Source organism: Schistocerca serialis, chromosome 12 (genome assembly GCF_023864345.2).
Source record: "Schistocerca serialis cubense isolate TAMUIC-IGC-003099 chromosome 12, iqSchSeri2.2, whole genome shotgun sequence".
NCBI lineage: Eukaryota > Metazoa > Arthropoda > Insecta > Orthoptera > Acrididae > Schistocerca > Schistocerca serialis.
The window spans coordinates 105153534-105172563 of NC_064649.1; the positions used below are offsets into that span (position 1 = coordinate 105153534).

At 46.3% G+C, this 19030-nt stretch overlaps 1 protein-coding gene across 3 annotated transcripts in view; it reads right to left on the reverse strand.

Moving 5' to 3' along the window:
• LOC126428090 (uncharacterized) overlaps nucleotides 1-19030 on the reverse strand; it is a 101799-nt gene that overhangs the window by 13026 nt on the left and 69743 nt on the right. For all 3 annotated transcript variants that reach the window (XM_050089979.1, XM_050089981.1, XM_050089980.1), the window contains 2 exons: nucleotides 10495-10847; nucleotides 5939-6139 (listed from right to left, as the gene is read on the reverse strand). In XM_050089979.1, coding sequence (XP_049945936.1) covers nucleotides 5939-6139; nucleotides 10495-10847 — 554 coding nt within the window. The remainder of the gene's footprint in view (nucleotides 1-5938; nucleotides 6140-10494; nucleotides 10848-19030) is intronic.

Here is a 19030-nt window from a genome sequence, read left to right on the forward strand (position 1 = left end):
ACATTGTATGGATCCCACACATTTGAGCAATATTCTACGATGGGTGGCAAGAGTATATTGTAACCAGTCTGCTTTGTAGGCTTGTTGCATTTTTCTATTATCTGACTTGTGAATTGAACTCTGTCACTTGTTTCAGCTACAACTGAGCCTATGTAAATATTAGCATTTAAATACATTTCAACCCAGTTGTGACTCACTATTACGGTCATAGGATGCTACACTTTTTGTTTTCTGAAGAGGACAATTTTAGATTTCTCACATTTGAAGCAAGTTTCCTGTCTTCACACCACTTTGAAATCTTATCAAAAGCTGACTCAATATTTGTTTAGCTTTAACAGGCAATACCTTGTTACAGATAAATGCAAGATGTGCAAAAATTCTGAGGTTACTATTAATATTTCTCCCAGGTCATTCACACACACCGTGAACAGCAAAGGTCCCAGCACACTTCCCTGGGGCATGCCTCGAGTTACTTCACCTCTCAATGCCTATCTGTCTTAGATGACATGCTACATCCTCAATCTTGTCACAAATTTCATCTTATATCTATATGATTGTCCTTTCATTACTATATATTAGTGTGGTAAAGTATCAAATGCTGGTCAGAATATTACTTACCATAAAGAAGACACTTCAGGTTGCAGACAGATACAATTAAAACACACTCACTTATAGCTTTCAGCCACAGCCTTCGTCAGTACACACACACACACACACACACACACACACACACACACACACACACACACGCGCCAACTCCAGCATCTTGGGCCAGAATGCAAGATCTTCGGGCAAGGAGGGGGGGGGGGGCAGGCAGGCAGGCAAGGGGGAGGGGGTGCAGTGCTCAGGTGGGGAGAGAGGCTAACACTATCTGGTGGAGTGTGCAAACAGGTGCAGTGTCACGATGTTGTGGGGTAGGAGGGAGGAAAAAAAAAACAAGAAGAAGAGCAGGGAAATACAGGTGGATGCATTGGCAGAGGGCTGCAGATAAACAGGCTGGGAGACGAGAATGGGGAGAAGATGGTAGTGTGGAAACTGTTGGGTGGAGGGTGTGGGGACTGTTTGTTACCTTTGGTTGAGGCCGGGATAATTACACGAGTGGAGAATGTGTTGGTAGGATAAATCCCATCTGTGCAATTCAGAAAAGCTGGTGGTGGAGGGAACGAACAAGATGGCTCCTGAGCTGTGGTAAAATTTGCTGTTTTGAAGAACACACCGCAGTGCGTAGTGTAAAGCAGTCGCCTTCCGTTTCTGGTGGTGGCGCCGCTGTGGTGTCTCCCTCTGGTGGGAAAGGGGAAAAGTTGCCTGTTCATGTGCATTTAAGGGGCGCTACGAGCTCGGCAGTCGTTCAGTCTGGCAGTCGGGGCGAGTCTGATCAGTTGGTCAGCCAGGTCAGTGTGGGGCAGTCAGTGTCTGTCCGTCGTCCGGAGTGCAAGTGTTGGGCCGCTGGTCTGCTCGAGTTAGTCCGGGCAGTGTTCGTTGGCAGTTGGATCGATCAGTTGGTCGGTCGTGCGCTGAGACGCGGGATGACTTGTCCGTCTTGGGCGTTGGTGCGTGTGAGGTCGCCACGTCAGTCCAGTGGGCCGTGCCGTGTAGCGGGACGAGTGGCTTCGCAACCGTCACGGGAGCGGCAGGGGTCGGCCCACGACGTCGGTCTGGCCGGTGCGAGCTGCGATGCCGTGAGACGGGAGATCGGCACGCCTTCCTGCGCCCGTTGAAGCGGCTGGCAGCGAACGGTTCAGAGAGCGTTTTGTGGGTGCTGCGCCAGGTCTTTGCCAGACATTGCAGTTTATTAGAAGTTAAGTGATTTGAGATATGTTGTTTCATTTCACTTATTAAATTCTACTTGTTTTCTTGGTCAGTCTTTTGTCCCCAGCTTGCTCGTCTGTCTCTCGTCCGCATTTATTAGGCAGTTAGTGTCTGTCTGTCTGTCTGTCTGTCTGTCTGTCTGTCTGTCGGTCAGCCATACGTTACAAGCTGCCTCTGTCATGTTTGTCAGATTCGGTGTTAACAAATTTATAGAATTAAGGAGTAAAGGCTGAATTCCTGAAATACGTTATTATCTTGCCTATCATCTTGTGAGGTGGTATATGTGTAATGTAGAGCACATTGTTCATTTCATGGGTTTTATTTAAATAGTCATTTTTTGTAAAGTTGCCACCCTTACAACGTAAGAGTCCTTTTAAAAACAAATTGCACTTTCGGTGGCATAGTTTGTGTGTTGTGTGAGTTGTTAAAATTTTTAGTTTAAAGTAATCTGGTGTGTTGCAGATTTGTACCAGTGTAGTCTTTCAGAGGTTGTTGTGAGCGGTCGTGACTACGGCCGTGTTGAAGGGGAGCGGCAAGGTTCTCAGCCCGAAGGCTCATACTGTCAATATTGTTGTTTCTGCCTCTAAATAACATTGAAAAGGCTTTTATGAATAAAATTCCCATTTGTTAAATGTAATTTCATTTTCATCAGTTACTCCCTGGCAAATACTTCCACTCTCATCTAGTGTGATTAAATGTGTTAATGTTCTTGGCTAGTAAATAAAGTAAATTCTTTAAGAAAAGATTTTGAAAGTAAATTCACAGTTCAGCTCTGGTAGTGAAGCAGCAATTGAAATCAAGTGTGTCGTGTTCAGCTGCACGTTGTGCCACACGGTGGCCACAGTTTGGCAGTGGCCGTTCATCCTGGTGGTCAGCTGGTCGGTAGTCATACCAATATAAAAAGCTGTGCAGTGACTGCAGCAAAGCTGGTAAATGATGTGGTTGCATTCACAGGTGGCCCGGACCCTGATGGAGTAGGACAAAGCTGTGGCAGGAATGGAATAGAAAGTGCTTGGTGGGTGGATTGGACAGGTTTTGCACCTGAGTCTTCCACAGGGACATTATCCTTGTGGCAAGGGGTTGGGATTGGGAGCAGCGTAGGGATGGACTGGGATGTTGTCAAGGTTGGGTGGGTGACAGAACACTACTTTAGGAGGGGTGGAGAGTATTTCGGGTAGAACGTTCCTCATTTCAGAGCACGGTGACAGGTAATCTAAGCCCTGTCGAAGGGTGCAGTTCACCTATTTCAGTCCAGGGTGATATTGGGTGACGAAAGGGATAGTCGTTTGTAGCTGGTTCTTGGGGGTGGTGGGAGGATTGGGGTTGTGATGGGAAATGGCACAGGGTATCTGTTTGCAGACTACACCTGGGTGATAGTGCCTGTCTGTGAAAGCCTTGGTGAGACCCTCAGCATAATGAGCATGGGAGTTTTGGCACTACAGAAATGCATTCCTCAGGTAGTGAGGCTATATGGGAGGAATTTTTTGGAGTGGGAGGGATGACGGCTGTCAAAATACAGGTACTGTTGTTGGTTGGTGGGTTTAATGTGGCCAGAGGTGCAGATGGGGTCATCAGAGAGGAGGAGATGAACATCTCAGAAGGTGGCACACTGGGTTGAGGAGGATCACATGAAGTGGATGGGAGAGAAGGTGTTAAGGTTGTGAAGGAGCAAAGATAAGCTGTTTTGGGCCAATCATGAAGATATCACCAATGAACCTGAACTAGACTAGGGGTTTGGTGTTTAGGGAGGCTAGGAAGGTCTCCTCTAGATGGCCCTTAAAAAGTTTGGCACAGGAGGGTGCCATGTGGGTGATGTTCTGGGAAAGAGCTAAGGCTTGAACGTCTTCCCAGAAAATGTCCCACGAATCCATTTCCTCCTCGCCCCTACGACATCCCACACACCCACCTTCTACATGCTCCCAAAATCCACAAACCCAACAATCCTGGATGCCCCATTCTGGCTGGTTATTGTGCCCCCAAGCGAATAATTTCAGCACTAATTGACCGTCATGTCCGTAATCTAGCCTCCCGCATCAAAGACACCAACCATTTCCTTCACCGACTCTCCACCATCCCCATCCCTTTACTTCCTGGATCCCTACTCGTCACTGTTGACACCACCTCCCTATACACCGACATACCTTACATCCATGGTCTTACCGCTACTGAGCACTACCTTTCCCAACATCGTACAAACTCCGAACCCACTATCTCATTCCTCATACATCTTATTAACTTTATCCTAACCCACAACTATTTCTCATTTGAAGGGAAGGTATATAAACAAATCTGTGGCACAGCCATGGGCACCTGCGTGGCACCTTCCTATGGGCCATCTAGTGGAGACCTTCCTAGTACCCTTATAGACCAAAGCCCTATCTAATTCAGGTTTATTATTGATATCTCCATGACCTGGACCCAGGGCCAAAACACCCTATTTTTGTTCCTTCACAATCTCAACACCTCTCCCATCCACTTCATGTAGTCCGCTATCAACCTAGCATGCTGCGATCATAGATGCTGACCACTCCTCTCTGAGGGCTCCATCTGCACATCTGTCCACATTAAACCCACCACCCACCACAGAACTCGCATTCTGACAGCTGTCATCCCTTCCATACCAAAAAATTCCTCCCATATAGCCTGGCTACGCAGTGACAGCGTATCGGTAGTGACAAAAACTCCCATGCTCAGTATGTTGAGGGTCTCACCAAGGCTTTCACACACAGGCACTATCCCCCAGATGTAGTCTGCCAACAGATACCCAGTGTCATTTCCCCTCACAACCCCAATGCTTCCACCACCCCCAAGAACCAGCCACAAAGGACTGTCCCCTTCGTCACCCAATATCACCCTGGACTGAAACAGGTGAACTGTGCACGCTTCGACAGGGCTTCGATTACATATTGTCTTGCACTGAAATGAGGGACATCCTACCCGAGATACTTTCCATCCCTCACAAAGTGGTGTTCCATCACCCACCCAATCTCCACAACATCATAGTGCATACCTATGCCACACCCAATCCCAACCCCCTGCCACAAGGGTCGTATCCCTGTGGAAGAATCGGGTGCAAAAACTGCCCAATCCACCCACCGAGCACTTCCTACTCCAGTCCTGTTACAGCTTTATCCTACACCATCAGGGTCCGGGCCACCTGTGAAAGCAGCCATGTCATTTACCAGCTCTGCTGCAGTCACTGCACAGCTTTTTATGCTGGTATGACTACCGACCAGCTGACCACCAGGATGAACGGCCACTGCCAAACAGTGGCCACCGTGTGGCACAACGTGCAGCTGAACACGACACACTCGATTTCAATTGCTGCTTCATTACCGGAGCCATGTGGATCCTCCCTTCCACCATCAGCTTTTCTGAACTGCGCCTATGGGAATTAGCTTTACAACACATTATCCACTCTTTCATGTATCCCAGCCTCAAACTAAGGTAACATACTGTCCCCACACCCTCCACCCAACAGTTTCCACCTTGTCTGTCCTATCATTTCCTCCCCATTCTCGTTTCCCACCCTGTTTATTTGCTCCCCTCTGCCAATGCATCTGCCCGTCTTTCTACACCACTCTCCTTTTTTGTTCGTATTCTGCCCAACCTCCCTGTCCCACAATCTACTGACACTGCGCCTGTTTACAATCTAGTTCTGGCACACTCCACCAGACAGTGTTCGTCTTTCCCCCCCACTTGTGCACTGCTATCCCAATCCCCTCCAGATTGCTGCTTGCAACCCACGTGATGTTGCATTCCGGCCCAAGATGCTGGATTTGGCTGTCGTGTGCGGGGGGGAGAGGAAAAGAGAGAGTGAGTGTGAGTGAGAGTGTTTACTGATGAAGTATTTGGCCAAAAGCTATATGTTTGTGTCTTTCAATCGTGTTTGTCTGCAACTTGGCATGTCTTCTTTACAGCAAGTAGCAATCTATCTTCTCCTACAATGCTGGTATTCCTACCTGGAGTTTCCATTGTTTGCTTTTCAGAGTATGACACGTACGCAGAAAACATTCCTCGTATCCACCTCTGGTCACCTCAGAGACAGAAATTTTGGGAATATAAACTATAACAGTGCCAAACTTAACAATGTTGATATCTAAAACAGTAATAATGACAAGTGACTTACTGAAATGCGTAAGATACTGTAAGTGGTACACGTGGGAAGAGGCGCTCAATGCACAGCTCCTCCAGAGTGTGTAGCTCACCGAGGGCTCGAAACGCCGCGGTTTCGTGACGCTCGGCATCCAACTCGTTTGTCACATTAAAATTGACCAGCCGCAGTTTTTTAAGTGAAGTGTTATACTTTCTCAGCAGCTGCACAGTACACCTGTGGGCAGACCACACAGTTCATTTCTTTATTTCATTTACACACATAAATGTCAAAGATATGGAGACTACAGTATAATACTACCGAGAACTCTGGACTGAGGGACACTATAAAGAAGAAGAAATAGCGAATTCAGAGGATGACAGAGACTAATTTGTGTATCGAGGAAATGACAAAACACTAGGCAAGATACGGGAGAGGCCCTGAAACAGATGAAAAACAGAAAATCTGCAGGATGTGCAGTCAACATACTACTTCTTCAGTATACAGGATTAAAGCTACAACTGGGGCTCTAGAAGACAAGGGTGGTACCTTAGTTATGGAAGCCAGTAGAGGTGATACCACTCTACAAAGAATGGTGACGAAACGTCCGTGAGACCTACAGACGAATAACTCTATGCGATTATCACCTACATTCGACATCACAACAACCATTCACAAATGGGAAGCAGTACTATAATTCAATTCTTTTATCTTGGCGGCTCGCGCACGCCCACCCAGACGTGAGAGACTGCTGCATTGCCAGTTGCAAATGACACACGTGCCAAGAGAAGCAGCGCCATAGTATAGTATAGTACAGTTTGCAAACTTACGTTTAGGGGGGAGCGTGCAGTTTATGAAGTAAAGCCACCACGGCTGCATTAACCCTTTCGCTGCTACAGAGACATGCTCCCCGCATTCTGCGCTGTGTGCGATTTTGTCATAATTGCACTGCTCGCCTGTGCAGACACACGGTGTTCCGACTGCTTTGACACACTTGATCATTCGATTTCATAAAAACTATTTGACCCCAAAATTAGAAAAACTGAAAACTTATTATGATTATAATGAAGAGAAAAAGCACTAGAAATTTCAAAAAATTACATTCAAACGAATAAAATTCATGAAGTAAGACACTTCGATATTGTTTTTAAATAAAGAAAATATTAAGCACCAAACAAGGTTTGAACTCAGAACCTTTCGTTATGCAGCCAAACACCTTAACCATTATGCTAACACAGCTCATCATTCAACAGAACTCCTGGAGGACTCTATGAATTACTCACGTTTCGTCGAAGTACAATAGGAAATAAACAATTACTGCTGTTCTTTATCAAGAAAAAGCGCTTTGTGAGAATGATACAAACACCTTTCCTTGCTATCGCCTGAATTAGGAGGCTTATTGCTTGTTTGGTTTAATTAAATAATAGAATATGAAGCAACTGGTATAAAGAATGCTTTTTCCAAACTTTTGTAGAAAAAAAGTCTGGTATCAAGACATTGCTTTTGTTCAATTACTTTATTTATGACTGAACGTTTCTAAAACTGAAGTCACTCGTCCGTGCTCTGCACTGCAGTCGAGCTCTGGCAACGTCGTTCTCTGTTCATTGGCTGACTGTGTTCTGTGACTTCAGATGCGCAGAACGAACCTAAACTCGGCCGCCGTCGTAAATGACGCGCACTGTAGTAGTGGAGGGTACATAAAGATGTCAGGGGATACAGAAAATGGAGCATTCGTCATCTTAATGCAGAAACGAAGCGATTTACCATACGTCCAAAAGCAGTCCATTGGCTTCTGGACCAAGAGTGGAACCATTTCCAAAATGACTAAGTTTGTAAACTCTCCGCAAGGGTAAGAATGAGATTTTCATTCTGCAGTGTGCACTGATATGAAACTTCCTGGCAGATTAAAACTGTGTGCTGGACCGAGACTCAAACTCGGGAAGGTAGGAGACGAGGTACTGGCAGAAGTAAAGCTGTGAGGACGGGGCGTGAGTTGTGCTTGGGTATCTCAGTTGGTAGAGCACTTGCCCGCGAAAGGCAAAGGTCCCGAGTTCAAGTCTCGGCCTGGCACACAGTTTTAATCTGCCAGGAAGTTTCTCCACAGGGTGTCAGATAGTGCGGTCGTAACACTAGTCATATGTTGTACGCGATTTGAGATATCAGAATGAGATTTTTGCAAACGATAGCACACAACAAGGCACATACGTCTACGTCTACATCTACATCCATACTCTGCAAGCCACCTGATCGTGTGTGGCGGAGGGTACCTTGAGTACCTCTATCGGTTCTCCCTTCCATTCCAGTTTCGTATTGTTCGTGGAAAGAAAGATTGTCGGTATGCTTCTGTGTGGGCTCTAATCTCTCTGCTTTTATCCTCTTGGCCTCTTCGCGAGATATACGTAGGAGGGAGCAATATACTGTTTTAAGCCTCGGTGAAGGTATGTTCTCGAAACTTCAACAAAAGCCCGTACCGAGCTACTGAGCATCTCTCTTGCAGAGTCTTCCACTGGAGTTTATCTATCATCTCCATAACACTTTTGCGATTACTAAATGATCCAGTAATGAAGTGCATTGTTCTCCGTTGGATCTTCTCTCTCTCTTCTACCAGCCCCATCTGGTACGGATCCCACACTGGTGAGCAATATTCAAGCAGTGGGCGAACAAGTGTACTGTAACCTACTTCCTTTGTTTTCGGATTGCATTCCCTTAGGATTTTTCCAATGAATCCCAGTCTGGCATCTGCTTTACCGACGATCAACTTTATATGATCATTCCATTTTAAATCACTCCTAATGCGTACTCCCATTTAATTTATAGAATTAAATTCTTCCAGTTGCTGACCTGCTATATTATAGCTAAATGATAAAGGATCTTTCTTTCTATGTATTCGCAGCACATTACACTTTTCTACTTTGAGATTCAATTGCCATTCCCTGCACCATGCGTCAATTCGTTGCAGATCCTCCTGCATTTCAGTACAATTTTCCATTGTTACAACCTCTCGATATACCACAGCATCATCTGCAAAAAACCTCAGTGAACTTCCGTAGTTATCCACAAGGTCATTTATGTATATTGTGAATAGCAACGGTCCTACAACACTCCCCTGCGGCACACCTGAAATCACTCTTACTTCGGAAGACTTCACTCCACTGAGAATGACATGCTGTGTTCTGCCATCTAGGAACTCTTCAATCCAATCTCACAATCGGTCTGATAGTCCTTATGCTCTTACTTTGTTTATTAAACAACTGTGGGGAACTGTATCGAACGCCTTGCAGAAGTCAATAAACACAGCATCAACCTGGGAAACCGTGTCTATGGCCCTCCGAGTCTCGTGGACGAATAGCGCGAGCTGGGTTTCACAATATCGTCTTTTTCGAAACCCATGCTGATTCCTCCAAAGTAAATTTCTAGTCTCCAGAAAAGTCATTATACTCTAACATAATATGTGTTCCAAAATTCTACAACTGATCGACATTAGAGATATAGGTCTATAGTTCTGCACATCTGTTTGACGTCCCTTCTTGAAAACGGGGATGACCTGTGCCCTTTTCCAATCCTTTGGAACGCTACGCTCTTCTAGAGACCTACGGTACACCGCTGCAAGAAGAGGGGCAAGTTCCTTCGCGCAAGAAGGGGGGCAAGTTCCTTCGCGCAAGAAGGGGGGCAAGTTCTTTCGCGTACTCTGTGTATAATCGAACTGGTATCCCATCAGGTCCAGCAGCCTTTCCTCTTTTGAGCGATTTTAACATCATGTTTCTCCATCCCTCTGTCGTCTATTTCGATATCTACCATTCTGTCATCTGTGCGACAATCTAGATAAGGAATTACAGTGCGGTCTTCCTCTGTGAAACAGCTTTGGAAAAAGACATTTAGTATTTCGGCCTTTAGTCTGTCATCCTCTGTTTCAGTACCATTTTGGTCACAGAGTGTCTGGACATTTTGTTTTGTTCCACCTACCGCTTTGACGTAAGACCAGAATTTCTTAGGATTTTCTGCCAAGTCAGTACATAGAACTTTACTTTCGAATTCAATGAACGACTCTCGCATAGCCCTCCTCACACTACATTTCACTTCACGTAATTTTTGTTTGTCTGCAGGGCTTTGGCTATGTTTGTGTTTGCTTTGAAGTTCCCTTTGCTTCCGCAGCAGTTTTCTAGCTCGATTGTTGTACCACGATGGCTCTTTTCCATCTCTTACGATCTTGCTCGGCACATACTCATCTAATGCTTGTACGAGATTTGAGGTATCAAAATGAGATTTTTGCAAGCAATAGCACACAACAAGGCACATAGGTTGTGGGTTTAATACTCGAAACTCTTATTTGGCGAGATACAGAAGTAACTCTCCCACAGCAGTGAGAGGTCGGCAACTCGGGACGCGTACAGATGTCTGTGACACTGTAGGAAAACTCCAGCACAGAGCACGTACGTGTCTGCAACACTCGGGGGAACGGCTCAGCACGACGCATATACGTTCCCGCAGCAGTGAAAGGGTTTAAAAGACATACTTGCTTCAGTATTTCAGGTATTAGAAGAGTTAAGTGAACTAAATATGCTACAAAATTATGCGCCCCTCCACGTGCTCACCTCGTTTCCTGAACTTCCTCCATCATCCAGGGCAGTGTGGCAGAAGTGAGGATGTGCCTCTTCACCTTCAGGAAGTATTCCAAGTCGAACACAGTGTAACAGCTCGAGTCGATGTGTATCTCCTGCAGCTGGGGACAGGAATTGGCCAGGACGCGCAGCTTTACGAATCCCGTAGGGCTGAAGGTCGTGCGCATTCCCAGGCTGTGGAGGTCCGGGCGTAGCCCCAGGCTGGTCACACTGCTCAGATGGTGCAGGTTGGACAGCAGTTGCACGTACTGTCCATCCGACAGGAGGCTGCTCCCCAGTGTCAGCTTCTGTATCTTCGGACACTTCTCGAATACGTACTTCATAAGCTGTGGGAAGAAAAAATTGCAGCACTTCTGTTGGGAAGCCAGTTAAACTTTCCACAGCAAAAACTACAAGGAAACATTTACTAATGTGTACCACAATAAATTTGTTCTCTCGTTTCTAGTTCGTTCCAGGGGCAGTGTTCAGAATCGTAGCAATGAAAATGCCAAATTTTCTTCATAATCCTAAAGCAATAGTGGAGTTTACTTAATGTAATTGTTAACCCTCAGCTCTCAACCAGGCGGCAGGCCCGACAATGTAAACAATCGATTAGACTCGCACGACGGCCGTCGCCCGACGTGAACTCCAGTTCATTGTAACTGGTATACTGGGGCTTTCACTGCCTTATGTCTTGTACTGAAGAGTTCTGACATCTACCGGCAAGCGATGTAACTACAAGGAAATGCATCTAGCGAATGCACACCACTATTAAGTGGCTGTCACGTTCCCGATTCGTTCCGAGTATTCAGAATCGTAGCAACGAGAATGGCTAGTTTACTTCACAATCCTAAAGAAATAGTGGAGATACTAGACAAAAGTGTGAATGATACGAGTGATTTTAGCAATGACAGCAGTAACAAAACAGTGACAGTTGTCAACTGCTTCATTGTGTACAATTTGGATGTTACTTCCAACCACCAACCCAACTGAGCCGCTAGACATATAGGAGTGGCATTTCTGAAAGCTCTGGTTGGAAATGTACAGAACAAAAATGGAAGAGGGAAAGACCATTCACTTTCGATGACGAGGAGAGACGGTCGAAGCAGCCACACTTCATTTGCCCCAACGAAAAGATCGACAGTAAGGGATGTGGGAACGATGTTTTTCGCGGCGGCACTTACGTATAAAATATTCTCGGTATATTATAGTTGGTCCAAATGACATTTTAGTCAGCCTGGATGTGGTGTTGCTGTTCACAAAAGTTCCTGTGGAGGACACTTTGAAAATGCTGGCGGATCTTTTTCCTCCTGAAACTATAAAGTTGTTCCGGCACGTGATGACGACCACCTACTTCTTGTATGGTAATAAATTTTATGAAATGACAGACGGTATGGCGATGGGCTCTCCGTTGTTTCCATCACTGGCTAACTTTTTTATGGAGTATTTTGAAGAACGTGCACTAAATTCGGATCCCCTCCGTCCATCCTTATTTTATCGTTACGTTGACAATACATTTATGATCTGGCCACACGGCGAAGAAGCTCTCAAAGAATTCATGGAACACGTGAACAGCATCCATTCGAACATCCAGTTCACTGTTGAGATGGAGAAGGAAGGGAGACTGCCGATCTTAGACGTTTTAGTACGACGACAGACGGACGGGCGTCTTGGCCCCTCTGTATACCGTAAGCCGACGCATACCGATTTATACCTGAACGCACAGAGTTTCCATCATCCCGCTCAGAAGAGAGCCGTTTTGAACACGTTGGTATATAGAGCCAAAACTGTTTCTGATGAGCACCACTTAAGGTCCGAGATTAATCACCTGAAGAACGTGTTCCGAAAGAACGGCTATGGTGCACGCGATATAAAGGCAGCGTTCTCCAAAAGAAGGAAACGTGAAAATGCTGCAACCTCACAGGATGAAACACCGATTGCGGTTCTTCCTTTTTGTGGCGCAATTTCCAGCAAAATAGGAAGAGTCCTGCGTAGACGTGGTATAAGACCGATTTTTCGTCCTCCTAAGAAAATTAAGGAGATGATGCGCCCTGTTAAGGACATCTCGGCCTCAGGGTCCCTGGAGTTTATAATATACCCTGTGAGTGTGGAAGCAATTATATAGGTCAGACTATTCGTACCGTTTCCGACCGCTGTGCAGAACACCAACGCCATATTAAAAATAGAGAGCTGGAGAAATCGGCAATTGCGGAGCACAGCCTCACGAACAAACACAAAATATTGTTCGATGAAACTAAAATTCTGTCCCATGCCTCCACGTACTGGGATTCTGTTATTAAGGAGGCTGTTGAAATAAGAATGAGCCAAAACAACTTTAACCGCGATAGCAGATACCATTTGAGCTGTGCGTGGATACGGGCGCTTGATGCAGAGAAGCAGCAGAGACGTTCCTTCCAAGGTTTACGTTCAAACGGAAGCGGTGGCACCACCGGCCCACACAGTGACATCGTCTGAGACAGCAGCACGTAATCGCTGACCAATCATAAGCCGACCAATCAGAAGCCGTCTTCAGGCTATATAGAGGCTACCATAGCAGCAGTGGAGACAGTCAGCTCCTGACGATGACGATGGAGGTAATCGTCGAAAGCTCGAGATTTTATATAGAACTGACGCGGCAAGAATATCGAGAATATTTTATAAGTAAGGGATGTGCTGTTTGCAATAACAGGAAGGTAAAATATTGTACAAGAGAAACTGTCCATTACTGCAACACGTGTTCCAGAAAACCAGAAATCCATCTGGATGAATACTTCAAAAAGTACTGCCCACTGAAGAAGTATAGGGCATAAATAATGATGATGATTGGTTTGTGGGGCGCTCAACTGTGTGATCATCAGCACCTGTACAAAGTCCCAATTTTTCCACAGTCCCAGTTTTACACACAGTACAATTGAGCCACTTTCATGAAAGATGATGAAGGGGAGGATGAAATGATGAGGACAACACGAATACCCAGTCCCCAGGCAGAGAAAATCCCCCATCCCGGCCGGGAATCGAACCCGGGAACCCGTGATCCACAGGCAGCAACGCTAGCAACTGGACCACGAGCTGCAGAGTAGGGCATAAATGACGAAATACGTGAAATGAAAGACAAAATGTGACATGTTTAGTGTTACAATGTATGTGTAATTTGTTTTGTTGTTTAGTTTATGGTTAGCCTTGGCATAATTTCATACTGAGTAAGAGAGATTATTCAGTGCAAATATTACAAGTACAGTGACAGTACAGGGTGAAAAAAAAAAATTGAGAAGGAAGGGTTGCTGCACTCATCTTTTAAAGACTGTGGTGAGTGAGGTATCATTATCTGTTAATGCATTCCAACTTCTCTAGTTAGTACTAAACCGATTCGGTATGCAAGAATATTTCTCCGCACTTGGAGAACAAATAACATAGAGAGATTAGAATTCTTATAATTTCTTCTGTTTGTTGTTCAGCTATTATTCATTTTAACTCTTGGCACAGCCCTGCTTTCAAAATACATTTCAGGGTTTGTTTTCCAATGCATGAGGGGCATTCAATAATAATTAGTTCAACAATTTTTGTTTCTTAAAGTAGGTTGATTTTATTCAAGATTCCAATACACCATATTATTCCCCACTGTTTTCGCTACAGAATCTTATTTTTTGACACAATCTCTGTTCAATGGACAGCCTTACGCCACCTTACTGGCTGGGCCACTCTATCGCTCGATGTGAGAGCCGATGTCTCGCCGCATCGATAAGCTCCCCTCGTCCGAGTATTGCTTCCCACAGAAAGCGTCCTTCGTCGAGCCAAACAGGTGGAAGTCTGAAGACGCGAGATCTGAGCTGTAGGGTGGCTAAGGAATCCAGCGGCCACACACCTTCAAATACTGCGACTGGTGGACAACCGTGTCGGCACTAGACACAGCAAAGTGCAGTTGTGCAGGGAGGTGTTCAGGTGTGATCCATCAATCACCTCGAATGACAGTGTCTGCACACTCTGACACCGCAGGAATCAGGGTGTGTGTGGCCGGCCAGCACGCCGGAGATCAGACAGGGTTTTGTGACCTGGCTGCGATGAGGATAGATGCCTCTCGCAGCAACTCACCGTCGAGTCCCTGCAGACATTCTGCAAGCACCTACGAATATCTGCAATGCTCTAGTTTTCTGCCAAAAGGAACTCTATGACAGGTCTCTACTCTTACTGCACCTCTATTACAGGTGCCATTTTACAGGCTACGTATAGTGCTGTCACCTATCAGAACATCACAAAACTACAGGGGCTGAAGCGGAAATATTCCACGATGTCCCACAACAAATTCCACATTTTTTAACTGGAATTGGCCGATAAAAAAAATCGTGTCGCATCACTTATTGACTGCCCCTCGTACACTTCAGGGTTTCAGTTTTTCAATGTATGTAGTTTGTTACGTGAAATGTTACTGGTAGTTTTTCAACTTTTTCCCACTGTTGTGTACATAGTTCCGCGCAGTCAGCGCATACACAACTTTCCCACTAGAGCGCGCCCCGGTAAGCACAACAGCGCAGGCGCAGCGCTCGTCTGTCTCCGCACTACGAGATGGCGCTGTCTTAGAGATGGACCAAATTCTGCTTCTGCCGATCCGCGTATTAATATGTAATGCAGCCAATGAGATTGCTGCTAACATAGAACCTTTTCTCCTCATGGATCACACTCGCGCAGTGATACCTGAACGCTCAAGGTATTATAACGAGTGTACAGACCTCCAATTAGTCAGTCTGCATTGGTCTGTACCAGTCTATAGTCAAGTTTCAGTCTGCACCTAATAAGATTACCATATTCCTGTACATAGCAATGAAGATAAACGACTAGACACTTTGTCAAGTATCAGAGATCTGTGAGAATAAGATTAACGTACCAAGACCAAAGGAACTTCAGATTGTCAATTGTAAACAGCATCCAGAATCAAGTTACGTAATGTCTATGATTTTTATTATTTTAATAAATGTGTGTGAAAATTAATCAAGTGCTGTTTAAAGTTGGTCACCGTCAATCTGCTACCCTAAGTGTGCAAGTGACATTTCTATCGTCTGACCTAACGGCAGAAGATAAACACGCCACAATAAGACCACGAGACATATTGCTGACACTCGCCTACTTCGTTAGAGCGACAAGTCAAATAATCTGATGGTGTGTGTGTACCAGAGGTCTTACAGTATGCACACCACACCCATATATTATTAATCTTGTCTGATAGTCACATCAAGTTAACACAAGCTCCAAAATACAACACCAATGTGCTCTACAACACGAGTCAGCAAACTGGTGGCCCATCAGTTGGATCCATCCTGCACATGGAAAAAATATGTTGGACTGAGAGGAAGGGGGTCACCTCATACTCTGCTCAGGCTGCATTTCTTTATATTTGCCATGCGGGGTAGCCGCGCAGTCTGAGGCGTCTCGTCACAGTCTCCATGTAACCCCCCCCCCCCCCTGCCTCCCCTCGGAGGCTCAAGTCCTCCCTCGGGCGTGTGTGTGTGTGTGTGTGTGTGTGTGTGTGTGTGTGTGTGTGTGTGTGTGTGGTGTCCTTAGCGGAAGTTAGCTTAAGTAGTGTGTAAATCTAGGGACCGATGACCTCAGCAGTTTGGTCCTGTACGACTTACCACAAATTTCCTAATTTCTTCCCTTTATATTTCCGCTGACACTCGGCTCGTTAATTCATGGCCCGTGTGCTTACATGGATGTCTAGAACTTTCAGAAATGCCACTCCTCTATCTCCTGCGGCTCAACTGATTTGGTAGTTAGAAGTAACATCCAAATTGTACAGAATGAAACAGTTGACTACTGTCAGTTTTGTTACTGCTGTCATTTCTAAAATCACTTTTATCAATCACACTTTTGTCCCATATCTCCAATATTGTTTCAGGATTGTGAAGTAAATTAGCCATATTTGTTGCTACGATTCTGAACACTACCTCCGGAATGTACCAGAAACATAACAACTTAATAGTGAGGTGCATTCAGCAAATACATTTCCTAGTAGTTGTATTGCTTGCTGGTAGATGTCAGAACTCTCCAGTAGAAGACATAAGGCAGTGAGAGCCCCATTATACCAGTTATAGTGAACTGAAGTTCGTGTCGGAACCATTTGTGTTGTTCGTGTCGGGCGATGACTACCTTGAGGGAGAAGCATTTTCAGGACTGGATCAGTGCTAAAAACAAACAAACAAACACACAAACACACAAACACACACACACACACACACACACACACACACACACACACACACACTCCTGGAAATTGAAATAAGAACACCGTGAATTCATTGTCCCAGGAAGGGGAAACTTTATGGACACATTCCTGGGGTCAGATACATTACATGATCACACTGACAGAACCACAGGCACATAGACACAGGCAACAGAGCATGCACAATGTCGGCACTAGTACAGTGTATATCCACCTTTCGCAGCAATGCAGGCTGCTATTCTCCCATGGAGACGATCGTAGAGATGCTGGATGTAGTCCTGTGGAACGGCTTGCCATGCCATTTCCACCTGGCGCCTCAGTTGGACCAGCGTTCGTGCTGGACGTGCAGACCGCGTGAGACGACGCTTCATCCAGTCCCAAACATGCTCAATAGGGGACAGATCCGGAGATCTTGCTGGCCAGGGTAGTTGACTTACACCTTCTAGAGCACATTGGGTGGCACGGGATACATGCGGACGTGCATTGTCCTGTTGGAACAGCAAGTTCCCTTGCCGGTCTAGGAATGGTAGAACGATGGGTTCGATGACGGATTGGATGTACCGTGCACTATTCAGTGTCCCCTCGACGATCACCAGTGGTGTACGGCCAGTGTAGGAGATCGCTCCCCACACCATGATGCCGGGTGTTGGCCCTGTGTGCCTCGGTCGTATGCAGTCCTGATTGTGGCGCTCACCTACACGGCGCCAAACATGCATACGACCATCATTGGCACCAAGGCAGAAGCGACTCTCATCGCTGAAGACGACACGTCTCCATTCGTCCCTCCATTCACGCCTGTCGCGACACCACTGGAGGCGGGCTGCACGATGTTGGGGCATGAGCGGAAGATGGCCTAACGGTGTGCGGGACCGTAGCCCAGCTTCATGGAGACGGTTGCGAATGGTCCTCGCCGATACCCCAGGAGCAACAGTGTCCCTAATTTGCTGGGAAGTGGCGGTGCGGTCCCCTACGGCACTGCGTAGGATCCTACGGTCTTGGCGTGCATCCGTGCGTCGCTGCGGTCCGGTCCCAGGTCGACAGGCACGTGCACTTTCCGCCGACCACTGGCGACAACGTCGATGTACTGTGGAGACCTCATGCCCCACGTGTTGAGCAATTCGGCGGTACGTCCACCCGGCCTCCCGCATGCCCACTATACGCCCTCGCTCAAAGTCCGTCAACTGCACATACGGTTCACGTCCACGCTGTCGCGGCATGCTACCAGTGTTAAAGACTGCGATGGAGCTCCGTATGCCACGGCAAACCGGCTGACACTGACGGCGGCGGTGCACAAATGCTGCGCAGCTAGCGCCATTCGACGGCCAACACCGCGGTTCCTGGTGTGTCCGCTGTGCCGTGCGTGTGATCATTGCTTGTACAGCCCCCTCGCAGTGTCCGGAGCAAGTATGGTGGGTCTGACACACTGGTGTCAATGTGTTCTTTTTTCCATTTCCAGGAGTGTATATATAGGGTGTTACAAAAAGGTACGGCCAAACTTTCAGGAAACATTCCTCACACACAAAGAAAGAAAATATGCTATGTGGACATGTGTCCAGATACGCTTACTTTTCATGTTAGAGCTCATTTTATTACTTCTCTTCAAATCACATTAATCATGGGATGGAAACACACAGCAACACATCGTACCAGCGTGACTTCAAACACTTTGTTACAGGAAATGTTCAAAATGTCCTCCGTTAGCGTGGATACCTGCATCCACCCTCCGTCCCATGGAATCCCTGATGCGCTGATGCAGCCCTGGAGAATGGCGTATTGTATCACAGCCGTCCACAATACGAGCACGAAGAGTCTCTACATTTGGTACCGGGGTTGCGTAGACAAGAGCTTTCAAATGCCCCACAAATGAAAGTGAAGAGGGTTGAGGTCAGGAGAGCGTGGTGGCCGTGGAATTGGTCCGCCTCTACCAATCCATCGGTCACCGAATCTGTTGTTGAGAAGCGTACAAACACTTCGACTGAAATGTGCAGGAGCTCTATCGTGCATGAACCACATGTTGTGTCGTACCTGTAAAGGCACATGTTCTAGCAGCACAGGTAGAGTATCCCGTATGAAATCATGATAACGTGCTCCATTGAGTGTAGGTGGAAGAACATGGGGCCCAATCAAGACACTAACCTGTTGATGCTACGTACTGATGTGCTTGATGCTAGTACTGTAAAGCAATGAGTCGCATGTCAACACAAGAACCGAAGTCAACATTACCTTCCTTCAATTGGGCCAACTGGCGGTGAATCGAGGAAGTACAGTACATACTGACAAAACTAAAATGATCTCTAACATGGAAATTGTTTCCGGACA